The sequence below is a fragment of the Manacus candei genome, unplaced genomic scaffold (genome assembly GCF_025592945.1).
Source record: "Manacus candei isolate 608988 ecotype Guabito, Panama unplaced genomic scaffold, ASM2559294v1 h1tg000061l, whole genome shotgun sequence".
In the NCBI taxonomy this organism is placed as follows: domain Eukaryota; kingdom Metazoa; phylum Chordata; class Aves; order Passeriformes; family Pipridae; genus Manacus; species Manacus candei.
Genome location: NW_026138109.1, coordinates 2,849,752 through 2,873,787, shown reverse-complemented (window position 1 = coordinate 2,873,787; position 24,036 = coordinate 2,849,752). Strand labels below are relative to the sequence as shown.

The 24,036-nt window shown below is 35.6% G+C and overlaps 1 protein-coding gene across 1 annotated transcript in view; it reads right to left on the bottom strand.

The window, feature by feature from the left end:
- HCN1 (hyperpolarization activated cyclic nucleotide gated potassium channel 1) overlaps positions 1 to 24,036 on the bottom strand; it is a 202,429-nt gene that overhangs the window by 81,262 nt on the left and 97,131 nt on the right. Inside the window, exon 3 of the mRNA XM_051804740.1 lies at positions 14,028 to 14,189. Coding sequence (XP_051660700.1) covers positions 14,028 to 14,189 — 162 coding nt within the window. The remainder of the gene's footprint in view (positions 1 to 14,027; positions 14,190 to 24,036) is intronic.

Sequence of the window (24,036 nt, the reverse complement as noted above, 5' to 3'; positions counted from 1 at the left end):
CAGTAAAGTGATGCTTGGTACCGCATAGGCTAATTCAAATCTTTTTCTGCTTAGTCTAAGGATACAATTTTTACCATGTTTTATTTCTCTTCAAGTAACGTATTTTTTAAGGCAGAGGACCAGTGCTGGTTTTAAGCATTTTTTTTTAAATTATCTGGTACTTTTCTTGTCAGTTTTTTTATATATATCCTAACCTGATGTCTTTGAGACTTTAGGCTGCATCTAGTTAGTTTACAGTTCTTCAGGAAATTACCTTACTAGATATCTGAACCCTCAAAAGGCTGGTCTGCTTTTTTGGTAAATCATAATCCTTTATTAAATGGATGAAACTATGTCCTACAAAACGCTGTGCATTGTTTTATTAGGAAGTGACAGCAGGAAGTAGTAGTTCTGCAGCTGAAAATCTATTTTGGCTCTATGAAAAGAACAAACCTCAGTGTCAAAGCAAGTAGGCTGGATCTAGGTCAGAGGCTTTTCTTTTTCTGAGAACTCATCTGAATTTTACTGATGACCTTTTCTTAAACTCAGATGCCCTAAAACTGCAGGTACTTACCAGAGTCGTCAAGATATTCAAGGTAATAACATAATATAGGTAATAGAATGATATAAAGAAAAAATGATTTAGCAGCCTAAACACCGTCCACAAAATGATGTCTAGGCATTTAAAAAAAAAAGACTGAGTCATAAAAAATTCATTTCCCTCCTCTAGCAGAGGAAGGTTAACCTGAATCATAGAATAATGTCCTGACTTTTGGGGTATGAACTTCATACTCTGAGAGGAAGGAAGGGGAACATGCTCCTCTTTTAACATCCTTGAGGGAGTTAACAAAGCACCGGAGTGACCCTATAATATTCACCTAAGAGGTTAGGAGCACTCAGGTCCCATTTCCAGCTCTTAAAGACAGGGACATCCCTGTGCAGCCATCAGCCCATGCCCACTGAGTCACTCTGGGCTTTCTCAGGTTAAGTCACTCCAGTGGGGGGTGAAACACCAAGGACAACTATGCTCAAAACCATGACAGTATGTCAGAGTCATGATGCTGTGACACCATGCCCATGCTTCTGGCCAAATATGAACACTCATTCAGTCAAAAAATGATTGGGTGGACTAATGGAAGAAACACGGTAATAGTTGTTAAACACTGGGATACCAGCTCTTTATCCAGAAGTCCCTCAGCTGCTAATGTCTGAAAACTGAAGGAAACATTACTCCATGCTTGCTGTGATTGGATCTTCCCTGTGCATCTGCTCCTTTCCTCCCTTGGAAAGGGGCCAGACTTTACATGGCCACTTTGTTGGTCCCACCTGAACGAACTCTCAACAGCTCTATCATTAACTTGAATGGAGCCACACATTCAGTTTGTCTTTAGATTGTTTTTCTCTTTTCTCTGTCCACTTTCCTACCTGTTGAAGCGAGTCCAGAGAATGGTTACAAAGATGATCAAAGAGATGGAGCACCTCTCTTGTGTAGACAGGCTGGGAGAGCTGAGATTGTTCAGCTTGGAGAAGCTCTGGGAAGACCTTATAGCAGCCTTCCAGTACTTAGACAGGGCTTATGAAAAAGAAGGAGAGTAACTTTTTAGAAGGCCATGCAGTGATAAGGGAAAATGGTTTTAAACTGAGAGTGGATTTAGTTTAGATATTAGAGATATAAAGACATTCCTTACTGTGAGGGTGATGAGGCACTGAAACAGGTTGCCCAGAGAAGTTGTGGATGTCCTACTCCTTGAGGTGCTCAAGGCCAGACTGGATAGGGCCTTGAGAAATACAGACTAGTGAAAGATTCCCTGCCCATGGTAGGGGGGTTGGAATTAGATGATCTTTAAACTTGCTATCAACGCAAACCAATTCTATGATTCTTCACCCAAAATAAGGTGCACTAAAGCCACTGATGTATAATTCTAATTTCAATCTCTTAAATAGACTGTTTAACTGCATTATTTTTACCTGATTAGTCACCATGTGGGATATAACCTCTCTTACTACCATATTTTCAAATGAATTGATTATTTGTCGCTGATCAGAGAAACAGCATCCTTATCCTAAACTATTCACCACCATTAAGATTTTTATTATCCAAAGAGAAGTGGAAAAAAGACTTTGAAGAATAAAATTTGGAAAGCACAATTACCAAGTCATAAATAGGCATGAGTGTTCTGCATCTTTTTTCCACAGATTAGTGAATACAGAAATGAATACAGAAATGGACTGTCATAAATTACCTAGTTTTCATTGGTTCAACTTTTCTTAGCCAACTTTCCTTTTCAAAGCTCCATAGCATGTATTTATGAAACAACTGTTTCATCCACAGAGGAATGGTAATGCCATTTAACTGTACAGAAATGCTTGGAAAGCAAATGGGATTCTTTCATAGCTGCAACATAAAAGGTAAGAAACTTTCTTGTTGTGATTAAGAGTTAAACTGCATGCTTTGATTACAGGATGATCCACAAAATTATCCTGCAGAGCAATGAAAACATCTACCTGGTGAGTAGTTCAAAGGAATCCAGGTTCCTTAGTCTAGATGATGAGGATAAAAATGCTCTGACTGAAGTGGGTAAGGCTGAGGTAGACAGCTCAGCCCAGAGGACAAACCCTGGGGGGAGACCAGTCATGGGATATCTGGCAGTGATGTTTGAGGGAGAGAGGCACAGCAGGAAAACCACAACCCTGCACAACGGAAAATGAACAGGTGCATTGCATTTTTGTACTCTTTACACATGGATATCTGCAATGACCAGTAGTCCAATTTGTCTCGGGGTTTTTTTGTGAGAACCAACAATAAGAGAGGAAGGCAACCTAAAACTTCACATCAGCTGACTTCAGGTACTTCACTTTGATAGCTAAGTGAGTTGGCAGGTTTCCCTAGGCTCCCTACACAGTCACTAAAAATCAGACTCCTGCAGATGGTGATTCAGAGTAGAATGTTAATGCAGGTGCTCTTTATCACCTCCAGGGGAGAGTTTCTCTCTCCATAAGCTGCCCAAGATCCTATTCAGCTAAAGCTGCATCCATTATCTTCCCGAGCTCCCCTACTGAGCATACCTCTGTTTTCTTGGATGGATTTGCCTCCCTGTTTCTTCCTTATTCCAATCCAGTGGAGAAATGAAATTCCTAAGAACAGTATCTTCTCTCGAGTTCTGGTTTTATTTTATGATCCATTGTTTTTCTCTTGCAATTGAACTTTACATTGAGATCAGAACATGAGTTTGCCCTTGCAAGTTTGAGAAAAGTCAGTGGGGCTCTGTCAGAGATTCTGGAGATTTTACTTGGTGAATTCAGTTCCAGCACAGTGGCTTTAATATAAGCACACCACAGTGAGATGGTATCATAAACCACAGATAGGAGCAGGTGAGAGACAAAAAAAGATACCTAATGAGGACAGAGGAATGCTTAGAATGCAAACATCATAATTATTTACTTGTATGGATAAAGTTATCCAGCAGAGACACACAGTGAGAGAAAAGAGCACACAGTGAGAGAAGGAGTTCTTGGATTCAGGGCACATATTCTTATATCCATTTATTGAAAGCATGGCATTTACTTTGCTTGAAAAAGGTTGAAAAGGATGTTAAACTGGCAATATATTAAAGAATTCGGATCCTAAGGAAATAGCATATATTTATCCCAAAATTGTGTTATCTAACATGCAAATGCATCAAAGCAGCTTTCATTATTCAAAACAGCAAAAATGCCATGTTTTTTCTACTATATTTTAAAATAAAATTAAGAGTCATTATTGATTAGAAACACACATTATATTGTATGTGGATGAGGTTTTAATTTATACCATACATATTTAGTTTCTAATTCAGATTTTGTGTTCAGTGTCATCACTGTAAGTGAATAATTTAAATGGTATTTTTCTGTCTTTAACATTATTATTCATTAGAAAATTTTAAAGAATATTTTCTAGATAGTCTGTGTGCAGATGTCTATGAATTATCTGTATAAGCAAGCACTTTCTTATACCAAGTCTGAAAGATTTTAAAACCAAAGGAGTAAAACCAACAATCTTTGTTAAATCCTAGAAATCCTTCATCTTTTATTTATCTGTACACATGCCAACTTTATGTTTCCTCAAATTATGTGGACTGGCTGTTGTCTAAAAAAAACCCACTTCTGCTTCAGATGTTATATTTCTATTAAAATGTCTCATTCCTTCTATCTCCTCCCCATATTACTCTGTGCATGTGTGTGTGGTTTTCCTTCACAATTCAACTAAGATGGCTTACTTAATATATTTTATTGATCTACAATACACTTAGGAGCAGTGCACCACTACGTCTGAGGGCACATGGCATTCCCCAGAGGCACTTCCTGTCAGCATTTATATGTTATTCTTTCCACAAACAGCTTCTTTGTCAAGATACAGACTGCAAAAACCTAAGGGAACCTCATCCCTGCTTATTCATACAACTCAGAAATGAACTAATTTCTTTTAAAGTTTTATACGCACAGAAGTGCATATAACAGCAGGGTGGTTTTGCTGCAAGAGTAAAGCCAAGACAATTAGTGTTAGACACTGTGAATGTAAAGGCAGACTTAAATATTCTATATAGCATCTGTGTTTAATATATAGAGATGATGGTACAGGACGGGTAGGATTTAAGTGGTATGGATTATGAGAGCTCATATAGAGATATCTGCATAGGTCCAAAAAATTCCAGAGCCAAATCTGTCCTTATCTGCTGGAAACATAGCATGCCTGCTCATTGCTCTTGAGTGTAGCTTTCCAGGGTGAGCTCTTGCATTTTCTTTTCAAACAAATCTGAGCTATATTTATATTTTTCTCCCACCAAAGTTTTTTTATCATGCATAATAACTTCATTTCAGAACACCAGAAAAAGCTATTAAAATAAAGGGGAAACTCCCTCAAATATTTTGTCAAAGTTAATTGAGTTTAGGTTTGCCATAACTTTTCCAGTTGCATCTATGAGATAAATTTTAAGGTTTTTACTATTCGAGATAAGCATAGGGATATTACATATTACTGTAAAGAGGGAAAAATTATTGGTGCACTGCCTTTATTCGTGATCAGTTCTCAATTACTCTTTGTAAAACTGAACTATTAGTCTGAGTAGACTCCACTTGAAAATATCACTTCTAAGCAGAAAGATGTTCAAAAGTGGTCGTGTTAGGCCCCTCCCTATCTATATCAATACAAATAATCCTTCTTTGATTAAAATTACTGTTGTCAAAATGCTAGGCTACCCTCAAATGCAAGCTAATGTCATCTCCTTCCAAATATAAAAAAACAAATACAGTGACTAAAATGATATGAGATGGACTGGAAAAAGAACATTAGTCATCAGTGAAGAATATGGGCATTATTTTCTTGTCTCATTCAAATGCCAGCTGCTGACTTTCAAAGAGGATGTTTCAAAGCACTTCTCTCATGTTAGCAGTACCACAAAATGTAGGTAATACTGTGTTATTAAACTAGACCTTATAGTGTACATCCTTCTATGCTCCAATCCTCTTCAAAGGAGATTGTCATGAATTTTTTGTAATAAGCCCCAGCCATTCAAAACAAAGAGAGAAAAAAAATAAGTAATTTTTTTTTAAAATTTGTGGAAAACTGGTTTTATTTTTACAGCTAAATTAAATATATCAGTACATTATTTATAGCAGGTTATTTTGAATAGATACTAATAATTTTGTTAATTATAATATTGTTTTTCCTCTCGCATGAGGAAAATAAACCCAATGCAAACTATTAAAAGTGGTACATGGACCAGAGAAAGTCTCACCACAGGGTTTTGTTCTTTTCCTTATGTTATCAATAACACCTTCTAAAGAGTAAATGAAACAAAAGTAAAAATCCAGATAGCAGAAAGAAAGCAAAATATATTTAAGGACATTTAATGAATAAAGTTACTGATAAGAAAAGTATTCACTGCTTGCTCTTACAAGTAATAGGTAGGCATCTGTACACACAATATCTAAAGTATTCAAAATTTACTCATTAATAGTAACATTTATTAAGATGCTGCTTATTTCAGATAATATAAAAATTGTGGAATATTACTGTATTTCTCCTGTAAAAAATCATTTCTATCATTTGTATTAAATTACATTTTCTGAAATTTTTATAACTTTATTTGAATTAGTTCAGGCTGAGTCTGCTTAAGTGAGTATATGTGCAGAAAGCAGGAAGAGCAGAAAGTGGATGGATGGGACCAATCTTAGAGAAAATTATCCTACATTTTTAAAGAGAGAAAATACATGCAGCCTAAATCTAAATGAGTTCTGTACATCTCTGGCTTATAAGTATAAAAAGTATGGGCAAAACTGCTTCAGACATGAAGGAAAATAAGTAGGTTAAAACAAATGAAAGAAAACATTATGTTGTGTATTTCCTGCTTTCCTTGTATTTTGGTAACCAGAAGTGGATACAAACGGAGACTTCCAATTTTACAGGGAATTCTTCTTGTTTAGCTTTTAGCTTCATTCAAATTCAAATTAAAGTAAAAATACGAAATATTAAAATTTCCATGGAGGAACTTGTTATGATACCATCTTTTTTCCCTCTGGGATTTTGGGAATCCAGATTACAGACCCTATAGAATACTGACATAGGTCTAGTAGACACAGGACTATATGTCAAGTTTCTGATATATCAAAGTGACTTGGTTCAGAATTATGTGAACCAGAATAAAGTATCTTGCTTTGATTTTTTCTAATGTGAAATGTTGGCATTCTAAATGTGCAATTTCAGGTGGCCAATTTTTATGTCTAATTGCATCCCAATAGAGGCTTGTCTCCAGATGTACTTTAAGTATTAGAATGAGTCAGGTGCTGAATACCTATGTGTAGAAATTTCAAATTTGATACAGAAAACCCCTTCAGTTAAAAGCAGCAAAATGAGGGCTCTTGAGAAAATCTGATTGGGATAATGACCCCTCGGCAAAAATATGCAGCTTGTGTAAAAAAAGTTTTTATTCAGTCTTAAAGCATATGGATCAAGAATTAGACTGTACATATTAATATAGGTTTGCAATGAAAACCAGAAAAATTTGCTGAAGAACAGCTGTATATGAGTGGTATTCATCTGGATGTATGTACATCTGGATTTATTCTGGGAAACCTGCTCTGGCATAAATATTCTAAGAGTTCAGTTTTTGGATATTCCTATAACAAGAAAAAAGGCCACCCATGGAGGGCTACTTCAGAATAACTGTTTCAAACTGATATACCAGTTCCACCTGGAATACCACTACATACAGGTAAACACTTTTAAAGAGATAGAGCAAAACAGAATGATCCAGCTCCCCCAGAACAAAGGGAACACTCTCTTCTACAACAGAGAGTCTGCATTTGGTCATGGTAGGGCAAATGAGAGATACAAGGTTCTAAAACATGACATTTTTTCACTTAAGAAGTGGCTTAAGACATGCTTTATGAAGTCTGTTATTTTTCCCTAGAATTTCTATCAAACACAGCATTACACTTTATCATATAATGTGAAATTTTTTGCATTCTTTCAAATGTAAAGCTTACATAAAATATTTCACAATTTACAGCTACCAGAAATCCCCTCAGAATATACTGCAAGATAAGCATTTATGAGTTGTGTTGATTCTTGAGGGAGAAATATGGAAACTAAATTTTGATGAGAAATAGGCAAGTTGTTCCTTGCATCCTCTCCTTGACATATTCCTACTAGCCCTTTCAATAGTAAATTAAAAACATGGAAATAAGTTAGTATCTATTAAGTGCATCAATTTGCTTTTGTATGCTTCCTCTAAATAATTGTTTCATTATTCTCATCCCCTATAAGGAAGACCTGCTTTCTATGTGAAAGAAACAGAAGCCTGCAAGGCAGTCAACTAATTAATTCCAGAAGTCATTGTCTTTAGCACCTATTATCACATCAGTAACACAGTCCTACAATCAATACTTACAAACACGAGTCCTAATTTAGATCTTTCCTCTGTAGCATTGAGCACCAATATCTACTGAAATATCTATCACCAGCTATCACCATCAGCATTAAATAATTACATTAATATGATAACATTAAGATTTAAGTATTTTGATGAGAGTAAAGTAAGGTAGCAGGGCTTATGACCATAGTTAAATTCATGATGCTAAACAATTTTCAAAGGTGGTGGACTTGTGTGATTACAATTGGGAATACCTTCTTTGAAACACTTTTTTCCCTTTTGTAATCCAAATATTCATGTGTAACATGAATACTTTCTCTAATGTTAAACTTTTAGAAAGGTTTAAACCTCCCTGTAATTGATTTTACACCTTTATTTTTCAACTTTCAAGGTTCTACATCTCAATTAGTTCATGGTATTAATATAATAAACCAGAAGTTATAAACTGAGCAGACATCAATGGCAGAAATAAATACACAGAAAAAAAATTAAATATTTTCAAAAACTATGAGACACAAGAAATCTAGTAACTGTTTTTACCTAAGCAAAAGTACACAGTCCGAAAAGTATATTAGACATCAAAAAATATAAAGAACATTACACCAAAAGCAAGGAGTTTGGAAAAAAAGTTATTATTATTTGCCATTCTAGGCCTGCAAAAGCAGATGACCTGCTAACCTGTCAGAGAACAGAAAAAAACATAAGCCAAAACCTATGTGGGCTTCGTAAAGCCTCAGCAGTTGTTGTAAAAATGAGAACTTCATTTGTTTTCCTCTTCATTGGTCACGACACACTGAATTAAATCAACAGTGTCCTCAGACACCCTATTTCTCTAGTCCTTGCTAGCTTGGCATAAACTTTTGGTAACGCAGTTAACACATGTCCTCAGTCTGCATTAAACATACCTTGTCATTTAGCTCTGCACATCTACAAAATTTTCCTCTGCAGTTTCTTATACTGTCAAATCACACACTCTAGTAAATTTTCCTGAGCTAATACAGTTCTAGGCCTATCACTTCATGCCAAACCAGTGAAACAGGTCATTATTTCATCATCTTGATGCAGGAGGAAAGAGACTGACCTCAGTGACTAGGTCAGTGCTCTGTGCAAGAGAGAGAGCAGTAACTGAATTCTGAACAGCTGCATGTACTAGAATGGATATAATTATTCACTGTAAATTTCAAAAATAAGGATATCTTAGTCCTAAGAATGTTATATATTGTTGTTATTGGTATTACAATATTTCCAAATTGTGTTGTACATAAAGCATCTGACTTGGGCAATTCCACTAATTTTGATCACAGTCCATCTCTGATTGGTAATTTCACCCCTTCATCTGTTCCAAGAAGCATTGCTCTAATTAAATACGCACACATAAATACAAATATATGACTATAAAATACATTAGAGTAGTAGTAGTATACCTCACCAGATCCTTAGTGCCTCTAGTAATCAGATGATTCCCATATGTTCCATATTGTTTAAACAACCAATTTAAGATTCTTGGATTTGATTTACATAAGCGTTTATTGCTCAGCATTGCAAATGAAATCAGAAGAATCTAATATTTTAAATGTGGCTCTACAATATTTTGCCATATAATAAAAAGATACTCAAAAACATTTTGGAAACTCTAAATTATAACTATCACATCATGATCAAATGAGGAAAAATCTCATGAGAAAATTAGCTTCTCTGATGGCCAGCTATAGGGAAGAAGGTGCTACACTGATGCATTATCAAAAAGGAGAAAACCCAATGCAGAATAACACATCAAATGACTATAATGCATTCCTTGCACTCCATTAAGTGAATCAAAAATCTTACTGGGAAAAAAACCCAACTGATTGTGTAATTGAAAATGGTGTCCATTAGTAAGAAATGCTGAGAATTAAAATTCAAGTTTTGGGTGTTATTACTAAATATCTTTTTTGCATATTACATATATATTAGTACAGCTCAGAGCGTTATAAATCCTCACCATCTCTGAATTTCCCCATCAAATATTCATTTAAGTAATTCATTTTATAATGAGAGAGACTTTCAGATTCTACAGCAAAAATTTCCAAATTCTTTTTCTAGCAATGCTGATGCCATCAGAGATGAAGATCTGAACTCTAACATCTGATTTCCTTTGCCCCTGAGGCAATTAAGTGACACAAATGGGCGTTAATACAATGTAAAATCCCCTTCACCAAATCCAAACCTAAACCAACCTGAGACATGCAAACAATCCAACTGCAAGGACAGAAAGGGAAAGATAAAACAAAAAAACCAGAGTACCTGAAGTGTTCTTGCTGAGCAAACATTGACTGACAGCCAGGAGAAATGCCAGCAAAACAAAGCCTTTCCAAAAGCTTTAAAATTGCTTTTGGCTTTAAAAAACTCACCATTCAACTTAAATTCTATACCTCTTTTCTAGATTTGTGTCTCACAAAGGGAACATTATAAATGAAATATCTGTAAAGACCAGGAAAATACCTTGCTTAAAGGACCATACATTTTGCTAACCAGACAACAAATTATTGCAAATATAGGCAGGAAAATATAGGTTGGGAATCTTCAGTTACTGTTATTAATGATCTACTGCAAGGGATGCTTTATTGCAGGCTGTCATGCTTAGAAGGCCAGATGGTATCAATGGCAAAAATGTCATCTCTCATTTCTACTTGCCTAGAATCCCTGTCCCATATAAGACCTGACTGTAACAGTTCATCAATTGGGAGTCATGCACTTTTCTTTCAATTACTGCAGCTGAAATTGATTGCAAAATGCAGAATCTTGGTTTGCACAGAGTGATTATAGAAGAGGATTACTGTGCTTTTCTGGTTTTGTGCCTCTGTGGTTTCAATTGCAAGTTTTACTCCTAATTTTCTAAGGAACTACTGCCTCAAACTCTGAAGCATTATAAAGATGTTTGGTCTATGAGTCATTATGGAAGTCTAAAGCAATGCAGATCAGAAAGCTGATGATAAATCACACAAGGAGCAGCAGATAATAGGTTTTCTGAGCCAGGGGGAAATTAGGGAGCATCTTTAGGAAAGTCTGTGAAACTTCTTCAGAAAAGACCTTTTTTGGAATGAAATCCTAGTGTTAAAAAAAACTAGGAAAGCCATCAAAGAGCCATATTCCCTCATAGGGGTAATTGACTGCTATTTTGTCTGTAGTGGATTGGCTCAAACATGGCTTAAAGTGAGGTGGAAAAACAGCTGCTACTTACTTTTATATTATATTTACCAGTGTTCCTATTTTTAAAGACAAGTGCATTGATATTCTGGAAGAGCATAAGATCCTGCCTGTCCACAGTACTCAGCACTAGTAAAGTCAGTACAATCAAATGGCAATAAAGATACAAAAGTGAGCAAGTGAGCAAGTGGGATCACATCAATCAAAGGAAGATGTCAGCTCTGGCAGTCATTTCACAGCAACATGAAGGCCAGTGCTAGGAACTGTCCAAGAGTTAAGTTGAGAGTACAGAAACAATATGGGGTCATAATTATTATTACTGAAGAGAGTATACCAATGGGACCTGAACATATTTTGTTAAATTACTTAGGCTGTAGGTTGGTACAGTATTAACCAGTGGTGATCCTATTTCCTTTTACAGAGAGAGCTTTCAATTTTATAGTCTCCTTCATGTTGCACTATGACTTTCCTAATATCCTTTCAAAGATAAAAATCCAACCAATTTGTTTCACTTTAATTGCATTCAGTGGCATTGTTCAGAGAGGAAGTAAGCAAACTGCAGCTTCGGTTCATTTTCCTACACCTTTGTGACATTAAATTTAACTTATGTATTTTTTTTACAAATATTTATAAAGGAAACCCACGAGCATGCCTATGGAATTTGAATACGTATCAGTTCAAAGAGAAGAAACAGCTTTCAGGAGAAGGCTTTTAGAAGTTCTTCCACTCCGCAGCCTGAAGCAACTAATATGCAAGACAGAAGGGAACTGCGGACTGGAAGAAAAGGCTAGGCTGTGTCAACTGAGGAAACAGCACAGCATCCTCATGGCATCCTCACTTTCTTTATCATCACATCATCTGCAAATGCTCTGGCTCACAACTGGCTTACATTTTAGACAAACTAACTTTTTCTGGCTGAGCACACATTGGCTTGAATAAGTCTTCAAGCCAACAATCACAATGAATAAGTCTAAAATTTTACTTTGAGTCCAAACCCCAGTATCACATGCAGTCACTTCATTAACAAAGTTTTACAATTCAGACTAGATTAGATCGTTACAGGCTACAGCATATGAGGGCAGTAAAGCACCCCTCTTGCCTAAGCTCTTGTAGTATCAGGAGCATGAAGCCCTTCCAAACTCTAAAGTTTGCAGTCAGTTAGATTCTGAATAGACTAGAAAAGCAGATAACCATCATTATCATCGTTCTATTTCCTCTATTATTTTAGAGGGCTGAGATTCCATGACTGCTTCTCCATCTGTTTTCGGTGCTAAAGAATTATTTTTCAGAGCATGGAAAGCAACCATGAAATGTCTCATAACACCACGACGTGGTCAGAACAAACATCTAGATGTTTTCCTCAAGAGGTGTCTTAAATATGCTTCTGATTCCAGGCTGGCAGTCCACAACTCTTTCTCTTGCCAGTGGCCTAAAAGACTGCCTACACTGTGAACATTATATTCAGACCTCTCCCCTATGTTCATTCAACAGAAGAAATTCAATAGCCTGACAAAAAATTTTTAAAGGTGCAACTTTCAGAAAGGACCTTTCCAAGAGTATGTGGCCAGTAAGAAGAGAGTATTGTTTCCATAAAAAAAACCTGAGTGTGGGTAAACTGAAAGGGTCTGACCACATACATAGAGTTTACAGCCTTTTTTATTGAACGTAGCTCTTAAGGAGCAAAGAGAATATAACAGTTCAGTGTTCTCTAAAAGTTAAATACTTCAATTCAGTGTAATCCAAGCCTTCCTTTCACTTGCTAGAACGATTTTCATCCAGATCTTTAAAAAGCTGGTAGAATATTTACCCTTTGTAAATGTGACTGGAAGATGTTAGAAAGCAGAACCCAGAATACAGCAGAATGGAAAGATGTGCCAGTCAGCATTATGCTGACCTACTTTTATTGTAGCAATCCTATATCTGAAGATATGTCAGAATTTTTTTTTTTCAGAAAAGCAGTACAATGAGGTGTCACCAAAATGCTGCTTATCATTAAAGATGTTGCTTGATGACTGCAACTACTTGTCTCTATGACTGACAATCTTAGTCAAGGAGCTTCCACATTAATGTGCAGTATCACATTCCTAAAGGAACAAATACTGTTATGGTTCTATGATAGAAATACATGGGACTGAGCAAGATGCCCATCTACAGTAAACAGTGCTGGTTTATGGATTCTAAATTGTAAAAACTGGAGAGACACATGTTTTCAGATGGTCCAATGAGAGAGTTGCTTGGGCTGCTTCTTTTTGCTATAAGCCCTTTTCAAAAACTTTTTCATGTGTAGTATGTATAAAAATGTCCTCTATATTGCTGTGTTATCTGACTTGATAAAAAAGTATATTTTTCACAGCCATTGTCCTTTAAGAAAAATATCATTACTCTTCCTTATAAATAACGCACAGTTACATTCTGTCCTTGAACATTCTGTTCCCACGCAGAAGAGTATCATACAACTAAATCTATTTATCTTATTTTACTTAGAAAAATTTCATGTTGACCTTTAAGATGGGAACAACGGATCATAAGATGACCCAGACATTATTTACAAAACAAACTGAGGATAACATTAGATGATGCAAACAGCAATAATATACTTTCAGGAGCATTCTGAAACTACAGATTAAACTGAAACCACTGGTGAACTGAGTGTTCCATATTTCTTTTGGTGGTTTTTTTTAGGGAATGAGGGTTAACAAATTAAAATTACCTTAAAACTGAAAGTATTTTCTGGCTCATTTACTGACCGTGAGTCAATATCATGGTATTGATGATAAGGACTGCAAAACAAACTTTAGTTCATTAGCAAGTGAGCCAATAAAATATAGAAGTAACTTTGAATAAATTGCAGGGCAGCATATTACTAAGCATGTAGTTTTACACTAAGTTCTGAAGCTAACTGTTTAGAATAGTAATGTTTAGAAAGCACAATGAAAAATGAACAATACTTACAACCATACCGTTTAGGGACACCCAGCAATCTGGTGGGAAATCCTGGAGTAATGGTACTAAAAACTGTAGACAACCATCCCAGTGGCACAGCAGGAGCATCATTCCAATGAGATTAAAGATTCTCACCACTGCACTGGCCAGATCATACGTCATGTGGAAAATCTGCAGACAGAAAATACAGATGATGTACATGTTGCAAATCAGAAACGCAAATAATTTCATTCTTATCAGGCAGGTTAAAGGAAAACAAGTATCATCCTGAACTTCTAAAAAAGCTGAGGTTTCTCAGCAAGGACCATTAATTTGAGCATGGTAATTTCAGCAGAGAACTATGCTGACACACCTGACTCTTGGCTGCAAGCCAGCGTTATGTAAGCTGCTGAAAAAGGCATATATTGGATAGAAGTCACCTGCTAAAGTGTTTTCTTAAAGCTTACAATTCCTTTCAACTGAAGCAAGACTCACAAATCAAAAAAGCTTGGTAAAGCTAGTGAAACCATTACTTTTCTATGAACTTGGTATTTAAATACTCACAGACTTGTGGGACATTTAATGACCCCTTCAGAAAATTCACTTTTACATTTATTACCTTCTTAAAAGCAAAAAAATCTGACTGAAGAAACAATATGAGTAGTGTTACATTTTTTGACTTCCATTTCTATACTATTTGCATATACCAGTTCACCAAGTAAAAATCACAAAAAGATAGTTAATTGCTCTTAATCATTAGCTATTTTCCTAAAATACTGATAATTTTATGGCTACTCATCTGTAGTAGCTAAGTTTATATTGAACTAATACAGTAATTTGGATTTCAATATATTCCTCCATTCTTATGACAAAAAAAAATGTTTGCATATGAAAAGTGCCTTACAGAAAATCACACATATAATTCTCAAAAACAACACAGACATTTTCAAGTTTGTGATGGGCAAATTTGTTGGGCAGAATTTGCATGAACAGCAGCAGTCAGCTGCCAAGTAGTATGGAAAAATACATTTAGCACTTTTCTGCTATATTGGTTTCAATGTACTTCCAAAATGTAAATACAGACATATTCTTTACTTATCAATAATTCAGTCTACTCAGTATAAATATATAACTTTTTTATATGCATAATTATCACTATGCAGGTGTTACATTTAGAAGATGTAGAACGTCCAGTTGTTATTTCATGGAATTTTAAGTTGAAAATACTATTTAATTGTATGGATAGACATAGAACTCAGAGGCTTTAGGAGATGAAGATGAAAACATCAGATTGCGAGAGGTATACAGGCATACTGGCACATGACATTTTGTATTTGTAAATAACAGAATTCACACATGAAAGACAGAATATTTGTATCCTAACTTTAATATATCTAAACTAAAAGCAGAGATTAAATATCCACATTGTAAATGAGTGCAAGTACAAATATGGAGAGCATATTGCGGTGTCTTTAATTTCCTGTTAGTGGGATTTGGTCCTTGTTTGAAAATGACAGTATATTTTGAGTCCCAAAATGCAAAACCTGCATATTAGAAATATACCTCAGACACTAACTCTGTGGACAAAACCTATTTTCAATCTAGGGGACTTTAAGAGAACATATTCCAAATTCCAGTTTGACAATCATTGGAAATAGATGCTTGTAACATAAGCCTTATCCAAATACCATCTAGCTGCTGCCAAAGTTGAGCAGATGACACTGATGTTTAGGAGATACTGTAAATGGAAAGAAACAGAAACTGTCACCATTATACATTTTTCTTATTGAGAAATGTATTTTTGTTACAGTTATTTCAATAGTTTAAGTTTCAGTAGCTGATATGAACCAAAATAGTGGACGTGTGCACTGAAATTATTTTCTTTTAAAGAACCGGAAAAAGTAGCAAGGATTACTACTGGTTTGGAACACCAGCACGCATTCAGGTTGTACTTTGTCTATATGGTTACTATACTAAAACTGCGAAGTGCAGATAATTCCTGATCACATGAAAATTTTTAGTTTTCCTTCAAACTTCCCATTAGGCTTTACTGTAAGAGACCCAAGGGAGGACGAGGTTCTCAAAACTCTCCAGAGACCAAAACCCAGCACTCACATATACTCAAGGCTCCTGAACCCTTATCCTGCCTCTGCAACTATGGGCTTAGGCATTATGCTGTAGGGTTTGGGCTCTGCAAGGATTATTCTATCTTGTCACTGTTTTCTTCAAAGCTTTTTCATTAGTACTGTGGCTCTGCAGAAATGGTCACATACTGTAAGAACGAGAACATGTTGAAAATTTTATGTGAAATCAAATCCATCCAAGGAAATGACTGCAACAGTCTGTGTACAACACTGCAACCTTCTATCAGTTCTGAAATTGTTGGCTCCAGAAATAGTTCCTGGGAAGCTTAGTGTGCAGTGTTAAAAATGCATGAACATATCTGGGATATTATCTAGATTGCATAACATAGTAATGTTTTATCAGTTTTTCAAACATACTATACTTTTATCACTAGTCTTTTGCTTATATAGTTTAATATTTATATACTCTATCCTAATACCTGTGATAACTCTGTATTAAAGAAAAGAACTTAAAAAAAAAATCTTAGGCAAATGTTGAAAAACCTTTTAAAAATCTCTGCCTGTTCTTCCACCAGCAAATAATAGTTGATATTTTTTTGTCAAAAAAGGAACTTCTTATGGCAATATGTGTTTGGTTTGAAAAACAAAACAAAACAAAACAAAAAAATACCCCAAGCATACTTTGTACAATGTAAACAAGAATATTTGTTCATAGTATTGTATTGATATATTTACATCTGGGGCCTGGGAGGAGTGCGGTTTTTCAATATTAATAGCCAAAATGCTCTGCGGATTGAAGTCATATATTGCATGTTTAAAGTTCTTCCATTCAGGAATTGATTGAAACAAGAATAGTAAAGAAGTCACCTTTTTATAGTATTTTTTTGTAATCACACATTAGAATTCCAGTATTAATGAGCTAAACCTCATATTAAAACTCATTAAAACTCCTAGGAGATGTGTGAAGTGTAGTTTCCTAGGAGAGAAACTAGAGGACAGGAAGTCAATGTCACTTGTTTAAGCAAATGGTGGCTTGTCCATCAGCTGCTTCTTCCGTGGGATAGGAAGAGATATAAGACCACAAATCAACTTGATTTTGTAGTATGGATGTGTGGTCAAATCTCTCTGTTTCAATGGATTTCTTAATAAGATACTATTCATAACAGAAATAACTCAAACACTTGCACATAAGTTAGGTCCCTAAACCCTTTACTTATGTAGTTAAATATAAGTGCCTGTCCATCATTAAACATTTACCACCCAAAAATGCCATGCAATTAAGCAGGAATTACAGCTGTAAAACACATTTGAATATCTGGCCACTTTATTTAGATTCCTAGTTTCATACCTAAATATTCAGCTTAAGCAGAAGGAGTTGGAAATTTTGGACAATGAATTTCCAAAAAATTACTAAAGTGACATGAGATTACTGCACCGGATAAAAATTAAAATTCTCTTGAGAACTAACTGTTTTCACACTTTTATTTTACATAATAGGACAGAGTGCATAGATATTTCTCCTTTTTTTTGTTACTACTCAGCTTCATTTCAATTAAACATGATACTTTTTATTATTATCATGTTTATTTTGGGGGGCTTGGCTATAGTGCTGTCATTTTTCATAGTTTCCATGTACTTTAAAATCATGTCTAATAAAAAATGTAGTTTGCGAACTCACTTCTAAGAACTCATAGTTTTTTCCTTTTCTAATCTTTTCTCAATAGCCCGGAAATCTTAAATTTTTGCCTGAAGAACTCACAATGCCTCTGATAATGTCTGAAATGAAACCACAGATTAACAGTTTCTGATATTTTGTCAAAGTATTACAGAGTATAAGAAATAGCTGAAGAAGTCAGAGTTCACATGTTTTATCTCAGTTTTCACTCACACTTTATTGACTCTTTTCATTCCCACGTAAGAAGCAGAAAGCAGACTATTCCTTCCTCACATTTATAATGGTTTGTATACTTCAAATCAGTCCTGCTAACCGACTTTTGAGCCTGAGAAAGAAAAACTGTTCCAGTCTTACCAGCCCACTTGCTGAATAGTATTTGGGGGCTGTCATAGTAAATTAATAGTGCACATATAGTTTAACCAAGTGAACACAGAATCTTTCGAACTGCTGTTGTGGAATGCATGGGTTACCTCTTCTGCCTTCTGATAAGTGGTACGTAATATTTGTTCAGTTGTGATTTTTAATTCAGTTTATAATCACACAATCATACAACTATTAAGATCATCAAGTCCAACCTTTGACCAAACACCATCTTGTCAACTAGACCATGGCACTAAGTGCCACATCTAGTCATTTCTTGAACACCTCCAGGGATGGTGATTCCACTGCTTTTGATTATTACATTCAGTTTAGATAAAAATTGACTTATAAAAATTATTAGAATTCTTCTAATTAAATAGCAACAAAAAAAAATACTTGGGACTTCTTGGAAAAATTTATTCACCTCTCCCATCATTGAGCTCATGCAGACACTTCTTCCATCCTCAGAAGTACTAAAGGTGCTCAGTATCACAAAACTGTCCTGGGTTTACTCTTCAGATTAAGATTTGCATCATGCCTTGGGCAATATGAAATGGCACTCATACCAAGTGAGCTGTGTGTGGAGTCTCAAATATTAAATAGCCACAGTGGGGAGACAGGAAGAGCTGCACACGTGCAGCTGTGGAAAGCATGCTGAAAGCAGTACCTAGAGCAACACTGGAACTTCCAACTAGACTGCAGGGTAGAAAAACAGTTATAAAAAAATAACAGTTATAAAACAGTATATAAGTGACAAGGGTTTTTTTGGTTCAGTCTCTGGGTCAGCCCAAAACTGTTATGTTTATCCATTAGAGCGCCCACTAAACAGAGATTATAAACCATAGGATCTGAGTTTTCCTACCGGAGTGAAATGTTTACTTTGAAGATAGTGGTTGTAACAAAACTCATCTGGAAATAAAATAATTTAAAAGGGAAAGCACAAAGCCTCTTTTTGAGCATCCATCTCTCAATCTTCTTTAAACAATGAAAGGCAATCATGGTTCTTTTGTTTATTCATTTCATATTCAACAAACCGACTTCAAAAGATATTTTTCCTAAATATCACTTGGGATACCATGGGTCTGATTCAACTCCTACCAAAGCCGATTTCTTTGAGAGTTGCAGGTTACTATACTCTACAGTGGAAATACATCTGTCATAAGGAGATGTAAACACATATTGATTGAAATGCCTGGCTGTGCCCTCAGGGTAACATTTTACACTCAACTGATTCCTGATATGTGTGCTTAATTTTATTATAAATACTTCATCATTGATAATTCAGTAGTGGGGAAAGGTATATAGCATTATCTAATCCAATTGTATTTGTGACCTTAAGCTGATGACAAACGCAAGGATCTGCTTCTGCTTTGGTTGGTCCTGAAGGGAAAACACCAACTATTTAATAAACAGAGCAAACTATTTTTAATCAAACATATTTGGAAAAAAACCTAAGGCAACTGAAGGCCCACACCAAGACCTTAAACCATCTTGTCCGGGAGCTGCTTTATGCTGATGATGCCGCCCTTGCTGCACACACAGAAGCAGCTCTGCAGCGTTTAACATCCTGCTTTGCAGACACTGCTGAGCTCTTTGGGCTGGAAGTCAGTTTAAAGAAAACAGAAGTTCTCTATCAACCTGCAGCTCAGGAAGTCTTCCATCATCCCCATATCACCATTGGACAATCAGAGCTCAAATCAGTCCAGCAGTTTAATTACCTAGGTAGCCTCATCTCCTCGGATGTTAAGATTGATGGAGATAGACAACAAGTTAGCAAAGGCATACAGTGCCTTCAGAAAGCTTCATAAAAGAGTTTGGCGAAATAAACACTTGAAGAAAAGTACAAAGATCAGTGTTTACAGAGCCATGGTGCTGTCTACTCTCTTATATGGATCTGAATCATGGGTCATCTACTGCCACCACCTGCGTCTCCTACAACGCTTCCATCAACGCTGTCTTCGTACAATCCCAAATATCCACTGGTCAGATTATGTGACCAATACATCTGTTCTAGAACAAGCAGCAGTCACAAGTATTGAGGCCATGTTGCTGAGAACACAGCTGTGCTGGGCAGGGCACGTCTCCAGGATGAAGGACCACCGCCTCCCTAAGATACTGCTTCATGGTGAACTTGCCACCGGCTGCCACAAGAGAGGAGCCCCGAAGAGAAGATACAAGGACTCCCTGAAACAACATCTCAGCCTTGGTCATACTGATCAACATAACTCGTCTGCTCTGGCCTCCAACCGGCAGGTCTGGAGACATACCATCTATAACGCTGCGGATGCTTTTGAGAACACACGCAGCATCACTCTCGAGGAGAAAAGGCAATTCAGAAAGAATTGTGCCTTGCAGAATTTACCACCTAAAGAGTCTTTCTGCTGTGCCTTTTGCAACCACACGTGCCTGTCTAGTATTGGCCTTTTTAGCCACCAGCACGCTTGTGTCAAATGTGGGTAGAGACCTTTCCCTAACCTTCATATGTGATGCCCAGCCATGATGATGATTTGGAAAAAAGAGCTGAGAATGGCCTATTTTATCTGACCTTTAAAATTTGTTACTTTCTAGGTGGAGTCAATCCAACATTAGATTTTATAATAGAATTCCCATTTATTCCAATTCAAGACAGGTACAAATAGAAAACAGCTTCTGCAGAACAAAAAAAAAAACAGCACAACAAAATACAAACATGACAGGTCAAACCTGAAAGCATTAATAAAACTACTTTGTTGAAGAAAGACTTAGGCAAAACTTGAAAAGGTCACATATAACCAGGAAGCAAAATTTACTTACTACATCTCAATTCAGCAATACTTATTTTCTAAATTGGCCAATGCCATACTAAATACTACCTCTCACACAGAGGGCATGACTTCACTGTCAAAATGTGTGATTTTGTTATCCTGTTGTGATAAATGTGCGTGACCTGTCTTGACATCTAAATAGAGAGGAGCAGTCACTTTACTCATATCATGAAAAAAGCAAGCAAAGAATGACAAACCTCAGGATCCTGAAACAAATTATACAGTGCTAATTTTCACTGTTTTTGCAGAGGTGGAGGTCTCATTCATCACTTATATTGATGACAGAAAGTACCTTATTAGACTAAGCTTTTATCTTAACTGAAACAAAGTAAAACCAAACAAAATAGAGTTCACAGCTGTCAGAAAGACACAAACATGCAATACTAACAGCCGGCCTCCATGACAGAATTTAGCTGAAACTCTTCTCCTTAAGTTATAGTACCAAACTGAGAATGACCATATGACAAAAAATACAGAAACTGCACAGGATTACAGAGATTGAGAGCTTTCTCAGCTTGAAGTATTGGTCCTTTCCCATTTCTGCATTATTTCAAGCATCAGCATCACCTGAACTTCAGCTCAGGCTTCTTGATGGGTCGAGTACCTCAAGTGACAGCATCACTGGACTCAAGCTGGAGACAGAATTCTGAGTGCAGCGCTGAGCTAGAAGGGACATTTATTATCTTTTATAATTATTTATATCTTAAAAAGAAGGCAGCTTGAAGACACAGCAAGACTCTAAATGGCTCAAAATATTATTTTTGATTTTTCTTACTAGCTGAGCGAGAGGAACTGTTTAACGTGCAGATATACTTCGGCAGCAACAAGATAAGAGAAATTCACCAACACTCATCTGCTCACAGAAAGGCCAAGGCAGGGATTCTCACAATGCTGAAAAGGGCAGTTGAAGAAGCAATGTGAATCCTAACTAAAAATATCAGTGCCTATAACTTTTCAAATGTAAGGGCATAAAGTCAGGGACCTGACTGCATTTTTAGAAATTAATACCAGATTCTGAAGCCTGTGTTTCCCAGTTGTAGCATACCTACACAAGTAGTTTTCATCCTTAATGAATTTGCAATAAACGATAAATACCAGACATATATTTATGAAGAAATCTACCACAAAATGTGTCAAAAATGCTGAGACAACGCAGGAAGAGCCTTAGAAAGAACCAAAGTCTTCACAAAAAGTGCATGTCTGATAAAATTATTCTAGGATATTTTTGATCATTCAAGTTTGTCAAACCCTGAACCAATTTTTTTCCCTTTTTAAAGCATGACTTTGGAGATAATCACACTCTACCCTCAGAACATTAGGTCTTCTCCTCAGAGACAGGTATTTAAACAGAGGAACAAGGCAGTGCCCTGACTGTACCTGCCATTGAAATGAGTGGGACATGATCCGGCCTCCCAGACTCCTGGAGGAGTAATTCATTGAAAATGAAATAAATCAAAATGAATAAACACAAAGCAGGTACAATGATTTCAATGCATTTACAAATAGATGGAAAGGAACAGCACATCCAACATATTTTTACAATCATCATTGTACAAACGGGACACATGTAACCAACATCTTTCAATCTCAGTATTTTCCTAAACTTACTTTTTTAAATTTTTTTAAGGTACTAATCTTTTTTAACTTCCCAACTCTGTGAACACAAAATGAAATCAGATACTTTCTGATAGTAGGTGAAGCACTAAAGATTGGATATACACAGAAACTTGAAAGCTTTCTTGTTTACAAAAATTGCATATGAAACTTATTGCTGTAAAACAATTTTTTCACTAGGTCTGTATGTCATAACAGGCTGCATATATTTCAAGTTGCCTCTCTTGTCTCAACCAGAACCAGGTCTGGGAAGCAAATGAAAGTGTGTGGAAATTTTTCTCTTGCATCATCCTAACTCCCCCAAAAGTATCAGTTTGAGATTTAAATGGATGGTTCATTAACATCATTAAATACAATTCTTTTTACTGATGCCTACTCCCAAAGACACATTGCCACATATCTGAGCTTCAGACCAATTGTCCTAATTATAATATAGCAGTGTAATGATCTCATTGAAAACAACAGAAATAATGAAGAATATTTCTCCTGGGAAATTTCAGCTGGTGTCTTACTGAAGCTGTTCAGGTTAATCCTCCAAACATGGAAATAACGGGCAAGGAATTGAAAATTAAAGTCATTATCTTAAATTTCCTGTGGAATAAAAGTTCTGAGACTTAACTGGTTCTGAATGCTTTATTTTAATAGCATGCAACACCTTAATTTAAAAAGCAAAAAAAAATGTTGCTTTATGAGGCACAATTACTTTAATGCTTGTAGATTTGGGTTTTAAGATTAAATATAAGCTATGAATAAAATATGCAAAATACCATATTAGAATACTATATTAGAATCTAAACTTTGCTTTTTATAGGAATCTAAATGAAGAGTTCATAGGCCAATTACAAAATACTCATTAAAAAACCCTAATGCTATCAGTACAAGTCAAGGCAGTTGATCTGTGTTAAAGTCAGAACCGTTCATCACCTGAATGCTTAATGGCCAAAATATATAAAATCAATTTCTTCCTATGAAAATCTTGGTAATAGCAAATATGATTAAGTCACTCATATTTCATAATAACACATTAAAACCACATAAAAATCAAAAAAATAACATCTAAAAGTATATAAATTGAAGAAATTACTCTTCCAATTATAAAGCAATGATTTGAGGTCTAAGTCAATGTTTCACAATCTATTGAAAAATTTTCTATTGAAAAATTTTCTATTGAAAAATTTTCTATTGAAAAATTATTTTTAAAAATATATGGGTAATTGAATGACATAGAAAATTTTTACCTGGGAAGTGCAAATGAAGTCTCCAGTTAAAATCTTACTGCCAGTCAAAATCACAGAGAGGATCTCTTTTAGGGTTTTAAAAGTTTAATATAAAAAGAAAACCCCTGATGCCTGTGCAGGAACACAGAATCGTAATCTCAATAATTTGCCTGAAAAATTGCCAGCAGAAATGAAGAATTCAGTTTCATGATAAAAAGAAATATGTAGTCAAAAAATATTACCATTTAAAAGAAATTACTTGAGAGATTTGCATACAATAGCCTC